The sequence below is a fragment of the Nymphaea colorata genome, chromosome 4, assembly GCF_008831285.2.
Source record: "Nymphaea colorata isolate Beijing-Zhang1983 chromosome 4, ASM883128v2, whole genome shotgun sequence".
NCBI lineage: Eukaryota > Viridiplantae > Streptophyta > Magnoliopsida > Nymphaeales > Nymphaeaceae > Nymphaea > Nymphaea colorata.
The window spans coordinates 19184792-19201687 of record NC_045141.1 but is presented as its reverse complement, the minus strand read 5'-3'; the positions used below and the strand labels follow the sequence as shown (position 1 = coordinate 19201687).

The following is a 16896-nucleotide window of genomic DNA, read 5'->3' as shown; positions in this document are numbered from 1 at the left end:
TGAGAACCAGAGTCTTTTTGGTCATGGTGGCAGGGAAGCTGGTAAGGTGATCATGTGACATGTCAAATAATTTTCTTAAGAGGTAGACCTGCTATTTCTGCTGTTCTTGTTTAGTTAGATGGTCGCTGTCCTGAGCATTGAAGTTGTACTGCTGCTGCATAACCGTATAGCATACCCCTACTGGTGAGGTGACCTCTTGTTATCTTGCACTTCTATCTAAGCTTTGCTTCATTTTTTGGTGGATTTTGAGTCCTCGATAGGAGTCCAGCTGCCATTTCTTTTCTTGGTTGTCATTGTTTAATAGGCGATTACCTGCTGATTTGATGTTTTAAGGGGTTCAGCTGTTGAATGCGAATTTGCTGTTGAATCTTTCGGCCCAACCATCTCCAATCACCCAAAGTTTTAAAGGGCCGTTTGGTTGCACACCAGATTTTTTTGGTGAGCTTCAAACTTTTCCTAAGGTAAAAAAAAGCCCCTTGACGTTTTGGACATGGGGCAACAGTAACCACCCACTAAAAGCAAGAAAATGAACGAAAGAGATTCGGCCATCAGCTTTTGTGGCTACCAAATGCTCACCAACCGTTTATGTTTATGAACTCGAAGGATTCGATGGACTTCATTAAAGAGACCCACCCACAATAAAAAAAAAAAAAAATGGCGACTGGACTCGCCAGTTAAAACCTTCAATCTACGCAAGTGAGGGCTATTGATTTTGAACAACAAATTATAGCATTTTCATAAATACAACGATTAACAAATCCACATTATTATTCTCAAACACAGCTACGTGACAAACAGATGGACTCCTGCATTTATGGTGGTATGAATACATGCCGCTGCCTAATAGAGGAAAAAAAGGGTCAAATGTCCAGTAACAGGACCACTAATGGTTTCAGATCCGCCCGCGGCCGCTTCTCTTAAAACAAGTAGGCTCTCTTGCGCGGGTTCAGAGCAGGCTGTCGGTCTTAGCCGGGAGGCGCCGGAAGAAGTTGAGGGGAGTGGAGGGAAGGCGGTACCTGAACCTGGGGTGCCTCATCAGGTAGAATCCCAGAGCCACCAGAACCACTTGGAATGGCGTCACGTACAGCACCATGGCCGCGCAGAAGCAGAAGGCTAGGAAGATGGTGGTCGCCCGCGGGTCTCTCCAGCTGAGCAGCGAATGCAGCCGCTCCCCTTGCGTGGCCACGTCTCCCACCACCGTCTGTATCCTCCCCGCTACACTCCTCAGACGATCGTACCTCATCCTCACCAGCTCCGCGCTGCGGCTCGTGGGAAACGTGTCGAACTCCTCGTCCAGCTCGTCTGGGTGCACTGCCTCTGCGTGGGACAACCTCGTGTCCATGTGCGGCGGGTGCCTCGCTCGGTACCGGTAATTCCAGAGCCCGATCAAGAACATGTAGAGGAAGGCCGTCGGGAATATCAGCTCCGGGAAGCACACCAGAATCACAAACAGGAGGTGCACCAGAACGGTGGTCACCGGGTTGGTCCAGGCGCACACCTCGCCGAACCACTTGGCCACGGCCATGAGGCCCGAGAAGACGCCCATGAGTCGGAAAAAGTTTGCCTTGCTCCGCCGCATGCTCCACATGTGGGAGTCGACATCGGACATGTACTCGACCACCTCCTTCCTCAGCGGCGGCTCGGCCCTCCCCAGCCTAGCCCCGACGATGCTTACGGCGTGATGCCGCAGCGTGTCCACCTGGTGTATGCTCAGCGGCCGCACGTAGTGCATCTTGGGGAGCAGCGGCCTCGCGTACGTGCACATCATGTTGAGCGTGGAGGTGCACGAGAAGCGTATGGCGAGGTGTATCTCTCCCATCTTCTTCACGCCCGAAGAGTGGAGAACCAGCAGCGGGTACGAGTGTGTGTACACCCGCCCCGCCTCCAGCGTCGACAGCCGTATCCTTACCTTACCCACCTTGAGGTCCTTGTGCCCATTGGACTTGTCCTCGCCGCCGATGTGGCCATTGTCGAACACTCCCACCGTCAGCACGGTGCAGGCGTCGTACACCTCCCATGTATACTGCTCGTTCCACTTGGGGCAGGGGTCGTCGATTATGGTCCGCGTCCGTACCCATTTCTGCCCATACTTAGCCACGCAGAACGTGTCGGACACGCCCTTCCCTTCTCGGGTCTTCACCGGGTGCAAGGTCTGGGCGTTCAGGATGCCGAGCTCCAGCACCCCGATGGACTGCTTCCACAGCTGCTTGGCCGTCGGCCTGAGATCGCTGCTATAGTGCGTTGATTCGTCGAGCACGTGGTACCCACCGTCGAAGCAGACCCGGATGTGCAGCCTGGTCGCGAACTTGTCCTTCTTGAGCACCTCGGGGTCGATAATGCCTGGCCGCTCGAGGTTGTACCACTTGGCATTGAAGAGGCGGTCGTCCGCCCGCTTCTCGATGGTGGCGAGCGGGATGGAACACTTGCCGATCGTCTCGTCCTTGTTGGGTCCGACCCGGTCCTCGATGGTGAGAACGAGGTGGTCCTCGAACGGCTCGGCCGCGACGAACATGTGTTCCTCGTTCCAGACGGGGCTGAAGTTGCGGCTCTGCATGAATCGGGTCTTGATGGTCTGGTTCCCGAGCTGGGCCTTGACGTAGACCTCCGGGTAGCGGGTCTTGTCCTTCACGTACAGATCCTGGGCTTCGATGATTTGCAGACGCAGGTACCACAGCCTGGGCGAGTGGTACACCTTAGAACGTATGTTGGAGACGTGGAACCCGTCCTTTTTGGGGATGGCGTCCGAGTGCCATGCCTCTGGGAACGACTCGTCTGCTTGCGTGCCGATCCAGACGGCGAGCATCAGCTCTCCCTTGTCCAGCTTCTCCCCGTCCTTTTTCTCCAGCCGGTACCACTCGGGAGCGAGAGGGCTATCGGGGGGCACCCGGACGGGGATCTCATTGATGTCTAGTCGCAGCCGCCCGATGAAGTCGTCCTTGATCATGTCCTTGTCCTTCACCACTACCTCCACTACCGATGACTGCAGCCGCTCCCGAGAGAAAGCAAACACCTCGTTCCACTCGGGCTTGGAGTTCTTCTCAAAGTGGCGCGTCGTGGCCTTGTAGTTGCCGAGCTTCACCTCCACAAACGGATCGCAGCTCCCCGTGACGTCCATGGCGGGCAGATCCCGCGCCTTCACTACCCTGACGAATAGGTAGCGCATCTCCTCGACCAGGTCGTAGGTGCTCATCGGCTTCTCGGTCCCACGGATGACCCGGCCGCCGACCACCTGGCCGCCTCCCAGAAGAGGGCTGGTCTCCTTGAGCGAGAACTCGCCGGAAGAGGAGGGCATTGTCTGAACGAAAGGAATGCCGCCGGCGCCAACACCAACGCCGTTGTTGTATACGCGCATCACCGGTGGTGGGACAGGTTTGGCCTCGTCGTGGTTGATCACCACCCTGGGTGGAGGCTCCTGGGCAGAGTGCTGATTGGGGAGACTATAGAATTGGTGGGTATCTCGGTGGTTATGGCCCTTCCGGGGTGCTTCGGGCGCAGGTTCAGCCACCGGTACCGGGGCCGGCGTCGGCACAACCGGCTCCGTTACGAAGGGTATGGAAGGCTGGACGTTGTGGAAGAGGTGGTCGTCAAGGAGGTAAACCCGGAGGGAGAGTTCTCCTTTGGCGCGGGATATGATGTTCCGCTTCTCGAGCGGGTAGCTGAGGGTGACGGCATCCTGCTGGGCAACAAAGGCATGAGAGTGGAGGCGGACCCTGCCGAGGAGGGAGCGGGAGTGGGAGGGCTTGATATCGTGGTAGACATACGCGTCGAGGGTGAGGTTGGGGAGGTTGGCGGGGTCGGAGACGGTGAAGGAGAACCTCTCGTTCCACTGTGGGTTGAGGTCCTTCTCCTTGATGGTGGTGCGGTGCCGCTGGCCATCAAAGTGGAGCTCGACGAAGGCGCTCGACGTACCCTCCCCATCCTTGGCGATCAGGTTTGTGGCGCTGAGCACCTCCACCCCCAGCTTCACGTTGCCAATCATGGCAGCTGCTGCCTCTCTTGGCGGCGATTGTTGTGCTGATGGCTAAGGGCGATCCTGCAGAGCAGCCAGAGGGGACGTCGTTGGACGGCAAGTTCAATTTTGAATGGTATGGTGTTGACAAAGCGGCATGAGTAACTAATCCTTCGTTAAAGATCAAACGAGAAGAAAGCAAAATACAGGGTGTAAATTGAAAATCAATGAAAAAGCAAAAGAAAAAAGTCAAAAGATATAAGTTATTGTTTGGAATGGGCGTCTTGAATTATTTTTATGAATCCCATCGAAATATTGCCACGATTTCCACTTAATCGCCTAATTTTGTGTGGACTACTGCTAAATAACTAGTAATTGGTATCACTTGAATCTCATAAAGACGACATAATAATAGAGGAAAGAAGAAAAGAGTAACATCGAGGCCCCACCTGTTGTCGGATGGAAAAGAACACAAGGAATGAAACGGGAAACTATTATAACTCCGCCCTTTCAAGTTCCAAGGAAACGACGTGCGGGTCCGGCGCTTCGGGCATGTTTGCAGACCTGAACCTTATTGCGAGAATGAACCAGGGTTTGCCTTCAGATAGGAGTGCAGCGACACCCGCAAAACTAAGTGAGAATTTTAACCAAACGAGCCTTGAAGAAAAATTAATCAACTCGTGGTTCCAATTCCCTGGTATACTGCGTTGAAGTGGCACACCGCCACATGCCGAAGGAGCATGCATTGGGGACTTGCTTCCCTAAGGCAGGTATCAGCTCCCAAAGGGGAGCTCATCGCCAACGGGAAGTTGAAGCCAACCTAGCTAGGAATTGCAAACTAACATCTACAGAGCAGTCTTCAAAGTTTGTGCCTAGTGGCAGTTGCGAATCGATTCTTGTTCAGCATGAATCTGTAATTGTTGACCCTCTCGTAATGCGGTTGAAGACTAGGGAGAAAAAAAAAAGGCATCATAGAATTGGAGATTTGGATGCTAGGAAATATTCGTTGCCTATCACAATTGGACACCTACGAGATAGATGAGGTTGGAAGTGCCACTCACGCTCACGCTGTTGATTCACCGACACCTCAGAATCCCACAATCGTCTTTGGGGACCTCCCTCTGTGAAAGCCAGGTCGTTTTCGAATTGTATATCCCACAAACAAATAAGAAACGAACACAGGCAGGCCAAAAATCACTTTTGTCATTTTCCTTGGAAAGTGCCTACCATCACCAGCATCAACAAAAGAGCGTCTTAAGGGAAGGCCATTTTCGTCCTCTAAACTAAAGAAACCTATGGTGTAAACGGTTCCACTGAAAAGGCCTGGTACGTGGCCCTCACGTTTAGAGGAAAGTGATAGGAAAATCTGGGTAAGGTAAAGAGTATAAAAACAATCCCCATTTTTCCAGAAAGGAGGAGAAAAATTCCACTAAGAAACATTTTCGTGGACCAATTATCTGCATAAAACCTTGAAGCTGAGGCACGTAAGACCTCTTCTCATTTCATGGAGACAACCAACTAAGAGTCCGAGCTGGAGGCACTACAAAATTGATTCACAAAGTGAAAGCCTATAGTCCCTACTGGGCATGGGGAACCTCTATGGTTTTACTTAGTAAAGGTCCGCCAATGTGCGGCAACTAACAGAGTAGTGGTTTTCTTTCTTCAAGGGGAAAAAAAAAAAGAGAGAGGTAAAATCAAAGTAAATCATGAAGCTGGGTAGAAGCAATAAAAGGGCAGTAGCTCATAGTATTTGTTTAACATTACCGTCCGTTCAACCAAACCCCAGGCCAACTATTCCGTTCAACTAAAGATCGGACCAAAAATTTCGCGGTCAACCGTGCACGTTCATTAACTACTGTTTTGACGGATGCCGACTAACTACTAATCTATTATGCTTCCGTTAGGACAGGGTCCGGTCGATCATGTTTCAGAAATTCAATGATGAGGCGCAAGGAGACTGCGGAAGGAAGAGCGCTACTGTTCCACACGTAGCAAAAGAGACATGGAGCATCAACTTATGGTCTTGGATATTTTCAAAGACGGTCACCAGGTCGATGTCTACTGGAAGACACAGGGGATAATGGTGACTATGACACATCAACTTCCAATAAAAGACCACAATTATATGCTGCCGCACATTGCGCGAGGAGCCGAGATTGGCTCCACGATCATCTGGTGCTTATCCGTCTTGTTCTCTAGGTGACCCGAGATGCCATTATTGCAATAATACTCATCGTAAAGCGTGTTTATGAACAACAGGGACTCTATGGGCCTGGCTAGGCGGTTTCTAAATGAAAATATTGAATCTGGCCTGAAGCACACATTTCTGTTGGTGTAAATGCTGGCCTATCAAGGAAAACTCTTGCTTGGTTGACGTGATAATTTTCGTTGAAGATTTTTTTTTTTTTGTCTCAACAGGAGAAATTAAGAGGGCATCTGATTGCATGTGACCTTAGATCCATAAATTTGCTGCGGCTTGTGTGATTTCCAAAGTATTCACATTAATATTCATGATTCATTAAAGAAGGGAATTTCCGTTTACTCTTTTATGACAGTAAACCTTATGTGGAAACAGAAGATGGAGAGTGAGCAAATCCATTAGGCCAAAGACTCTGAAGATGTTTCGCGGAAAGTTCTAAGAACTAGATCTCGTCCAGAAGCGTCTTGTTGGGAGAAAATATAATCGTATATGTGAAAATACAAATATGCAAACATGTTAAATCTTAGAAATTGGTAACAAGAAAGTAAAGGCCTAGAAAATGAAAACAGCACGTTCCAAAAAATAGGATTTGTCCTTTGGAATTTTATGACACATGAGGTCCAAAATGTGGCTATGCTTTGTGACATAAACTATGAGCGTTAGGTCGGCATGGTTGAAACCCCTTTTCAACGACAACCAAAAGATGCGAATATAGTATTACGCGCAGTTTAGGTGCACCAACTGGTTTAAAAAGCAGAGTAGTTGGTATTATAACCGCAATGCAAACTTGCCCCCTATCATCACGCCTTTCTGAGGGAAAACAATGCTAAAACTACACAGATGTTGAGGGCAAAATAGTATATCATTTGGGAAAAGCTAAAAAGAGATACGAGGCTTCAGGTTTCCCCTCAGATCCGAATCCTCAGATTTTTGAAGCACTTCAAAAAAAGCCAGCGCCTTTTGGGATCTCAAGCAGTAGGAAGTAATGGAAAAAGGAATAAAACTCGCCGGATTCGAAAAGCAAAGAGAAATTTCTTTTACGGGGATCCCCAAACAAGGTAAAAGATAAACGACCAGAAGCGAACAAAGAAAGTCCAAAACCTAAACGTAACTTTGGATAAAACAATATAGACTTTAGACAAGCGGTAAATGGAAAATGAAAATGACAAACGTAACAAATAAACGAAATTATTGTCTTCAGGACCGTGTAGATGAAAATGAAAATGGAAAACATAACTAAAAATGGAGGAGTAGATTATATAGAAATATGGTTCTACTTCTATCACAAACAGCTGGAAAAAAATAAATGCTCAAGTTACGAGCAAAAATCGTGAAAAAGCAGGGGAATAAAAATCTACGCAAAGTTGGTGATCAACTCAAAGGGTTAAACAAAGAAGCCAGGGGAGGGAAATTTTAACCTAGTGCGACGATAAAAAAGATTTCTCCCAAGTGGTGATCCATCTTTTGCAGTTCTCTATCTTCAGACTCGGATAAGAAGGAAAGAGAACAAGGGCCATTAAATGAAGCTCCTCTGGGGACACTGTTTCTCTATGAACAAACAGAAAACCGGAAGATCTGACAAGAAAAAAAAAAATCCTCTTTCCCTCTCCCCAGGGACTCCGATAATGTTCCAGTAGTTCCATCTGATAATAACCAAACAAGCGGGAAGGGCACTAGACGAGCTCATACACGTGCTTATCCCAAAAAGGGAAGAGAAACGGTAGGTGAGATAAACTTTTGGGAGCTCCTCAATTTTGTGATGGAGGGGAACTGAAAAAGCATAGCAGCAATCTGAATAAAAATCTAGGGAAAAAAAAAACTTACCTTTCAGAACAGCGATTTAGATCGTTAGCAGCGCCTGACTTCGAAACTCTGAGAAAAGAAGGGAAAATGAATTGAGTAAGACAAGTCTGGAAATCATAGGGTCTTTCCTAGGCACGAGGAGCAAACTTAACAAGCAGAAGCACACCTCTGGCTGCGATTTCGATCTCGATATGCCGCCCTTTCTTAGATCTCTGCCAAATTAAAAAGCAAAAGGGTTTAAGAAGAAATGGATTGAAGGATTTCTATAAAATTGAACACTTCTATCACAGCAACTGATTCTAGTTAGACCGTTTTTCTTCCCTCCACAAGAAAGAGAACCAGAAATCATGACTATGAGACCAAGAGATCGTATCGAAGATAGCGACTCTGCTCATCTAAAACACGTGCGAACTCAAACAAAGTTAGAAGCTCTTTGAAAAGCGAGATCCAGCAAAGGACAAATCCTCCGCGCTCGGTGCGATCAAATTCACCGCTTCTGCTGTAGTTTCCACCAATAATTGGAAAAAGAAACGAAGAAGAAGCAGCAGCAGAAGAGAAGGAGGAGGGGAAGGAGACGCAAGCAGAGAAGAGAGCTTCACTTGAAGCAGAGAGATCAAAGTAAACATTAGAAGCTGGGAATTTTTACCTCACCGCCAGCAATTCCGGTCTTGACCCTCGCAGTTTTCACCAGAGGGAAAAAACGATTCTGAAGGAGACGGTCGCTGATTCTTCCGCCCAGAGACGACCTCCCAGACTGCAAGCATTAGAAAAAGGAGAAATCAAGCGGTTCGACACAGATGAAAGCGATGGTCCGGGAGATTTCCGGGTCTCTTAGAAAGAAGGGACGCCATGAATCCTTCCCTGCACCTTCAGATAGATATGAGAGAGAGAGAGCAAAGAGTCGTGCTCTGTCCTTTTAGATGCCGTAGGGGACGAAGGATACAAGCAAGGGAAAAAAATTTAAAATCACGAAACTTCTATTTTACCCTTATGAGCCAAACATATTACGACATCACCACTGCATGCCAAAGGCCAAACAAGGGGAGGCACATTCTATGAAAATGGGATTGGCCATCGCACCGAAAATGTCCTCGCCACTTTCACAAAATGGCCAAAATGCCATCGAGGGCAAAGCTGATTAAATAAAAGTAAGTGTCCGGCCACATGAACGCAAGGATCTAATCGGGGAAATCTCCAATAAAAATACAAAAAGAAACAGTAAGAGAAAAAGTGAAGAAAAAGCTTTCTATACAACAAAATTAAACATCAGAAAAGAGTTGACTGCTTTTCACATGGGAAATTTTTTAAATCTTCAGTTCTACTCAGTGGTTGGATGGAACTTTTGGTAGCAATGGTTTGTTTCTTAGAAAAATATTGAGGTGGCGTTCATGATTTGAATTTTTAATTCTAAAATAAAAATTTCAGAATCATAATTCCTTCTCAAACCACCAAAATGGAACCATAGTTTTAGTTGACTAATTTCGAAAACAAATGTTTAATACTTCAAAAAATAAGCATTTTGATTCTAAAATTCCACGACTGTCGGTTGATTGATAGGAGAAAAGATTAAGTTTGGTTGAACCTTTTGGCTTAGTGTTTGGATTTCGATCGATTTATCTTGGTAGTCCATATCTTTGATCTTAAGAAACAAGCTACGTCAAGGACGTCTTGGACATGTTGAAATGCACAAACAAGAATACTTCATCTCTTTCTCTCCCAAAATGATGTGTAGCATAACTGGATGGACAAGTTGGCGTGTTGTGTGCATGTCACTTATTCGATTCTTAAGGGCTGCTATGTTCTAATGGGATGAGGAGATGTTGCTTTGGATTGAGAGGTGTGAGTGTTAGGTAAGTAGACCAGTCTGGTTTTCCCATCTCCTCAAAAAACAAGAACTTGGCATGGTGCAACCATGATTAATGTATGTGTAAAGATTAAGAAAGAAAGAAAGTGGGAAAAGTGGAGTAGAATTGTTAGGGGCGTGTTTTTGAAGCATTCATTCTAAAGTGGAAAAGAGCAAAAGAAACTTCCATAGAAAAAGATGACGTCCAAATTGGCAGCGGCAACAGGTAAAGCAACGCTAAAATAAAATAATTAAGTAACGCGATGCAGTAGAATAGATGGGGCGGTTGAGAGATTTGGTTGGAAAAGTGGATGCAAGAAATGGGTGGCCAGAGGCACATAGTTCAACACGTCCGGGTTTGAAACAAGGTGTGAAACATAGCAAGGCGGGCCCGTATGTACTATACGCGCACACGTCCCCTTTGACCGCTTGACTCACCTCGAAGGCCGCCGGGCCCAGGTTGGGGCACGCGAGGGGAGAATGGGCAGTGAGTAATTTTGATAGATTTTAAACGCCAATATTCTCACATAACCGGCAAAAAAAATTTTAATTTTCCGTCAAGTTTAGAAAACAAGCCAATTGGAGAACTTAACAACCATTATTGTATTTGAAAATTTACTTAAATACCCCGGTCAAGTCTTTGACTTAGGGGGGACGACCGAAACCGAGGCGGCACGCACTACCGAGGATTTCTGCGAAACCTCCTCCTTCCACGACCTTGGGACCGAAAGTCCATGAATGTACGGAGTCTATTTTCGTCCACGAGTTGGTTGGCATGTCTATTTCGGGAAGCTCGATTTTTTGAGGCTTACTACACCCACTTGAACTCGGGCTCGGTACCCGCTCGGTCGCCTGAAGGTTTCGAAAAGTGTATCGATTTGGCTTGGGTTGGCCTCATGGGGTTCTTTTTCCGTTTAATATGTTTTTTTAATATTATTTTTTATTTTTAAAATAATATTATGATCTATATTTTATTACGATTAATTATATTTAAATATTATTTTATATTTAAATATATATACATATATAATTATTTATTTATTTTAATCAAATCGAACCCGAGCTCAGGGTTAAGAGGGTCTGGGGCTTGGGCAGCAGTTAAGAGCTGTGGCCCAATAAGATTTAAGATATTTGATGTATCTTATTAATCCATTTTTGGTTAAGCAGGTATTGTCGCCGACACCCAATCGGAGTTGAACTCTGTTCGGATTTATTGGACTTCAAACCAAATCCAATTTGGAATCAGTGAGAAATAGCTGACACCCCAACCAAGACTTGTTTTAATATTATTTGATTCTGGACCAACTAATAAACTAGATGTCCTGCTTGCCTTCTTTACCTGCCCATAATCACTGCTTCCTAAAACACGTAGATATATGTTTATAACTTAATATATGTGGAGATCTCGCTACTTGATGCAACTCTAAACCAAAACGGACAAAGCGAATGAAGAGGGCTTTATATCTACTAGTGTGAAACGGGCAAAAAAATGCACGACTTCCCTTACCAAATCCAAGCGAATGGATTCAGTTTGATTATAGTAATGAAATCACCTTGCATCGTTTATGTCCTGCCTAGGGAGTCAACTTCATATGTTATTTTAAGTGAAAAAATATGAAAAAGTAGTGTTTTTTCTTAATTTACAAATGAAATCGATGTATATGCTTGTCGGTGGGCATATGTTAGCAACTTGTCGGTTTATCTAGAAGATAAAGAAGGAATACTACTTGATTTCTTGGCCGTCAAAATAATGATATTTATGTGACTGACTGTACTAAAATAGAGTTCATGATTTGGCTAATAGCTGGTGTATATTAACTACTAAAGCATTTGCTTTGCTCACTAGAGATGCTCCAACGCTTCACCAAATAACTTCGTAATCGATCCTTTGGCAGTAAGGAAGAAGAAGGTCTGTCATTGATATGCTTAAGTGCTAAGAACGTCACTTTACTAAAGATGAAATCTACCATCACTCTATTTCTGTAGATAAGTTGCACCAAGAAATATATGTTATTTGATCGATTTTAACCAAGACATACTGATTAGATTCCTTCCCACGTTGGGAACATTGGATCCCAGGGTAATGAATGCAGTGAAAAGAACAAATCGATTGGTAGATTGCATGATAAATGTTACTGTACAATCCTAAACTTTCCCTGTAAAAATTCTTGTCTATCAGCTTATTCGTTTGCGACTGTGAAAACCCGAAGACTCTTTAACCTGTTTTGAAAGAGTAAAAAGCCAAAAGCCAAACACGATCTCCCTATCTCTTTTCTTTCCCCCCATAAACAATACCAGCTACGAGCGTAAATCCCAAGTTAAGAGAGAACTGAGCTCCTAAATCACCCAATGATCGCACATGGCCGGTTATTTAAAGCTCGCATAGTCAATCATTTAAGTTATAAAGATTTTAAGCTTAAAAGATTATTTTGCTGCGCTAACAGAACTCCCAACCGCTGGTTTAATGCTACGGAACCACTGTTCTGGCATTCAAAGTAACGTGAGAAAGAATCAGAGATCCAGAAGTACGTCGTCCACATGCAATTCTGACGGATTTTTAGTTTACTAAGTATATATTTCAAGAACTTTACGTTAAAACATAAAGCATTATATATATATATATATATAATATTTCTTAAAACATGAACATAACATGTTAGTTTCTGAAAATATTTCTCAAAAGCAAACACATTTTTAGGCGCTTCAGGCGTTCCATCCCTGAACAGCAGGAACATAACTGAATAAAATTTGCCCCTTGCCGGAACATATTTTCCAGCCCAAAGCACAGTTAGAGGTGAAAACAAAGCCTCTTATGTTTTCTACTGATCTTCACAAGTCTATTTCCTACACGCTATGGATGAAATCAATTTAAGAAAACTCGAGTTATATATATATATATATAGAGAGAGAGAGAATTGGTTGGTTGAATAGTGAATGGGGAAAAGTTAGGTTTGAGAAGTAACTGCATCCTGTGATAAATTATTTGACATTGAACCTAATCTCACCAGTCGGGGCAGCACCACCGGCTCCGCTGACCCTATGCCATCACGTCCAACGCCGTGCAATCGACCGATCACTTTCAGGTTGGCCAAACATGACCCAATCCCGCACCTAGCTAGAGGATGTGTTGCCAACAATTTAAGAAGATGCCTAGTGACGGCGATGGGAGCGGCGGTCAAAGCATGATCCAACAGCTATAACCAGTAAGTTTTTCCGGTAAGTTTTTTCGAGCGGTATAATGTAGCTGGTTATGTTAGTAGATCGGAAAAAAGTTTCTCTGGCCCAACTCAGTACGAAGCCTCACCTCCATGACTCGAAATCGTAAAGTTTTGCAGTCTGGCTTCAGCAACCTTATCAACATGTTGTGAGTTCCGATCCTTGAGCTAAGATGGTGGCAGACCTTACTTCCCTTGACATTGCAAATCTGGTGTTTTTGATTTCTGGTTTTTTTTTTTTTGAAACTTAGAAGAAAATGATAAATAGTAAAATCAAATTTATAACAACTCGATTTACTCCTGAGCTCAAGCTCCTGGTTCGGCGGATCCCAACCCGCTCCTTAGCAATAGTCCAGCCTCACAAAGGCTAGGAACCAAGAAAATCTTCTCATCAATGACTCCCTTTATAAATCCTTGAAGATTTTTCACAATCTTGACTCCATTTATAAACCCTTCAAGATTCCTCACAATCTTTGATACGTGACTAAACATTTGGTGCATTATAAAATTTTAGCCTTGAATTGAACGTTTTCTTATAAATTAGCCGTCAGATTATTAATTCATCTCTTCTCTTGCTGCAATCTGAATGTTATAACTGGAAAATTTTAATTGACATTCTGGTCCAAATAGAAGAGCAATTTATGGACATCGATGTCATCCCTTCTCAGTCAGACTTCTTATTCATTCAATGCTGAGGGACTAGAGGTCAACACATCAAGGCAAATATGGGGAATTCTTATGTCCCAAGAGGGGAAGAACACGACTCACCCCAAAACTGACCGTGGACTGAACCTGAGGGATCGGCTTTGACGGTTCCAACCAAGAAAATCAGAATCAAAGTCCGCCATGAACAGCCCCATAGATCCAATTCAATTCATTTGTGATTTAACCCCGTTCACAAGGGCCGGAGCTATAAATATTTTCATTGATAAGTTCAAACTATAGTTTCAAAGTTTTAACAGAAGCCAAAACCATATTTTTAAAAAAAAAAAATAATGCTCTGTTTTCTTAATTGGGGGCCCGTTGGATCCACCCTCGTGCCTGTGGACCTTCACAGTATGATCAACTGGGCGAAGAATGAGAGAGGGATGACAAACACGAACGTCATGGTTTTGTCCTATCTTAGTTCTAAGATTGTGAAGTAAGAATATCCGAAGGGGTTGATTCCGATACTAATTGGACTAATGGCTGGTGGAGGATTAACAGCTAATGAAGTCCGCTTTTACAAACCTGAGTCTGTCCTGATGGGAGAAGGAGAAGAACGAGCAAGGAGGAGGCAAAGAACCACAAAAGCCAGTGGGGTAGTCAAGAACATTCAACCGGCTTGTGTCCTAAAATTACTGGGAAACTAAGGTGTCGTTTTTAATAATAAATTGTTACCATTTTATGAATATACTCTATCAAGTGTTTCACGAATGTACACTAATTTTCTCGAGGCAGATTCATTAAAACAGAAACAAACAATTCTTTTGCCAAATTGGCTAGTAACTTGATGTTATAGGTTTATGTATCTGTTCCAAGAATTAGGATAGGTTCAAAAAACACGTTAAAAAAGTGTACCATGAATTTGCTCCAAATTTTGGAGCATATACATAAAACAATAAGATCCTGTTATTGTTGCCAACTGGTCTTGAGGGGATGTTTGGTAATATGAAGCTGTGCTAGTGTCCGTGCAAGTTCACATATAAAATGATTCACTCTAGGCCTATAATCTTTTTTCGAAATTGATGTAACAGGTAGGTGAGTGCAAGCACACAAAACATACACACATAGGATGGTGCTTGGTAGAGATGGCACTTTGCCATGGTAATACCCCTTAGGCGTCATTTGTTTGGCAAGTAAGGATGCATAGTAGGTGTCCCATAGATCGGCTGCTAAGATTAAGATAGATTTAGAACACTATAACATCATGCAACACTAAAACAAGTATTTTATGAATCGGCCCTAATCTTGTGACTAGTGTTTCACGAATTTATCATAATCTTAGGGGCAGATTCATGAGACACTAGTGTCCCTGTTGCCAAATGATTCCTTATGGTTTCACACACTGTGTAATATTAATGGCGAAAGGAAAACTACCTCATTGACTCTTGTTGGTACCTTATCATCATCAATTTTTCGGCACGAAAGTTGAGAATGCATTATCTCTAAACCAATTTTTGAAGCAGCAACACTTTCATGGAATTTGAGTCCTAGTTTTTTTTTATTATTATTATTAGATACCAAAATCTGAAATACGATTTCAATAACATGTCAGATTATTATTATCGGAGATACAATACAATCTGGAAACTGGATCGTCCATCCAATTTATTAGATCATGACACAAGGCAAGTAAAACTCTCTCGACGGCATTAAAACTGTTAATGCATAAATTCATTACAAGAAAGCCACCATGTTGACAAAAAGCGTGAACTAATTCCCTCTTTTCCTGGGTAAGATATCTTAATGAGCAAAATTGAATTGGTATCCGTGTAGGTTGGATGCGTAACTTGGGCGTGTTCAATCTGCCAGTGATGCTTTGTTTGTAGGCGTGACCTTGAATTTTTAATGCCCTTATTATACACTAAATAGTATTATGAAATGAGGCTGATAAGAATTTGGAGTAAAATCCCAGCATTTGAGATTCTTGATCAGAATCTGCGGTAAGATTGCTGATCGTTTTCTTTTTCCTTCCATATGCACTTGAAACAAGTGAACCATCTAAGAAATATTTCGTACTTGTGCACCAGTCTTGAATCTTCAGCAGAGTCGTCGAGGATTTCGCGTTTGGTGTCGCATGCATCCATGAGAATGTCGTATGCAGGAGTTGCAGGTCTCAAGGCTGTTCAAGAAGCCTTCAGCCTCTTCAGTATATTTGAACGCTGAGATCAAATCAGAAATATCGATTTCTTTGTTTCAGATGTAGAATCTGGCGTCCTTCCATTGTTGTACATGTGCATTCTCGACACCTCTAGTTTACTTCTAAATCGATCAACTACCAATTACTTTTGACGACTCGGTTGGGCCATGGCAGTTGTCGATGTTCTTCTTTGGGTTGGAATAGATTGGAACAAGACAAATTGGGGTTGGTCGTCTCTTGCAGTAGCCTACTTCGACCTCCATGATCTGTAGAAATATATATTTGAGATGTCTAAAGTCTGAGGATCTAAGTTTCTCAGCACATACACTGAATTAGTTGTCTTCATCAAGATAGTTTAAGCCTATCATGAAACGAGGTAGCCCTCGAAGGAAGTAGCTTTTTAAATTTCATCTCCTTTTTCTTTATGCCAAACATATCGAACTTGTTATTTAACTCAATAGGTTTAACCAGCAAAAATCTAATGCTGTCAAGCAAGCCAAATGTCATGGTACGAAGAATTGGGCAGATGGTCTATATTTGCAGATCATATTTCTTAATATCTTACCATATTGTTGAATCCACTTGAGGGCCTCACCTTTTGCTGTTTGCATGAAAAGAAAGAAAGAAAGAAAGAAACAGAGAGATATAATGATTTGGCGAATCTGCTCCCATTAATCGTTGGTCCATTTGGGGCCGCACGGAGAGTAAAGATGTAGCAAAAATTGAAGAAACTATATTTGAATCAATGAAGGAAACATAAGAGGCTTTATGAGCATTTTTTGTAGCTTGTAATAACCGAATATATATATTCATGGAACACCCACATAGTGTTCATCGTGCCAAATGTCTCCTTAAGAAGCATTCTTTCATAAAAATCCGGTTCCTTGATGAAGCTTAAGATTGAACATATTTTCATTTTTTTTTTGGTTTCTTTAACTCTTCCATACATTGTTATTATAAGTTCATTTAAGAAAACGTACGTCGATCAACTTCACCCTCAATGTACGAGCCAGAACTCAAGAACGGCTAGGATATGGTTTTGAG

General features: G+C 43.6%; 1 protein-coding gene across 2 annotated transcripts; it reads right to left on the bottom strand.

Moving 5' to 3' along the window:
- Window positions 1-706: 706 nt before the first annotated feature.
- LOC116253564 (FT-interacting protein 7-like) lies at window positions 707-8871 on the bottom strand. Of its 2 annotated transcripts, none has more exons than XM_031628429.2 (4): window positions 8599-8871; window positions 8119-8164; window positions 7974-8021; window positions 707-4033 (listed from the first exon to the last, which is right to left on the bottom strand). In XM_031628429.2, the coding sequence occupies exon 4, from the start codon at window positions 3977-3979 to the stop codon at window positions 947-949; it is 3033 nt and encodes a 1010-aa protein (XP_031484289.1). In that variant the 5' UTR covers window positions 3980-4033; window positions 7974-8021; window positions 8119-8164; window positions 8599-8871; the 3' UTR covers window positions 707-946. The 2 variants fall into 2 exon arrangements, with proteins under 2 accessions (XP_031484289.1, XP_049933639.1); XM_050077682.1 differs by having other exon boundaries at window positions 8604-8871.
- Between the last annotated feature and the right edge of the window lie 8025 nt (window positions 8872-16896).

What these genes read in the sequence shown, in the direction of transcription:
- LOC116253564 (XM_031628429.2), bottom strand. Translation starts at nt 3,979, where the DNA reads ATGATTGGCAACGTGAAGCTGGGGGTGGAGGTGCTCAGCGCCACAAAC.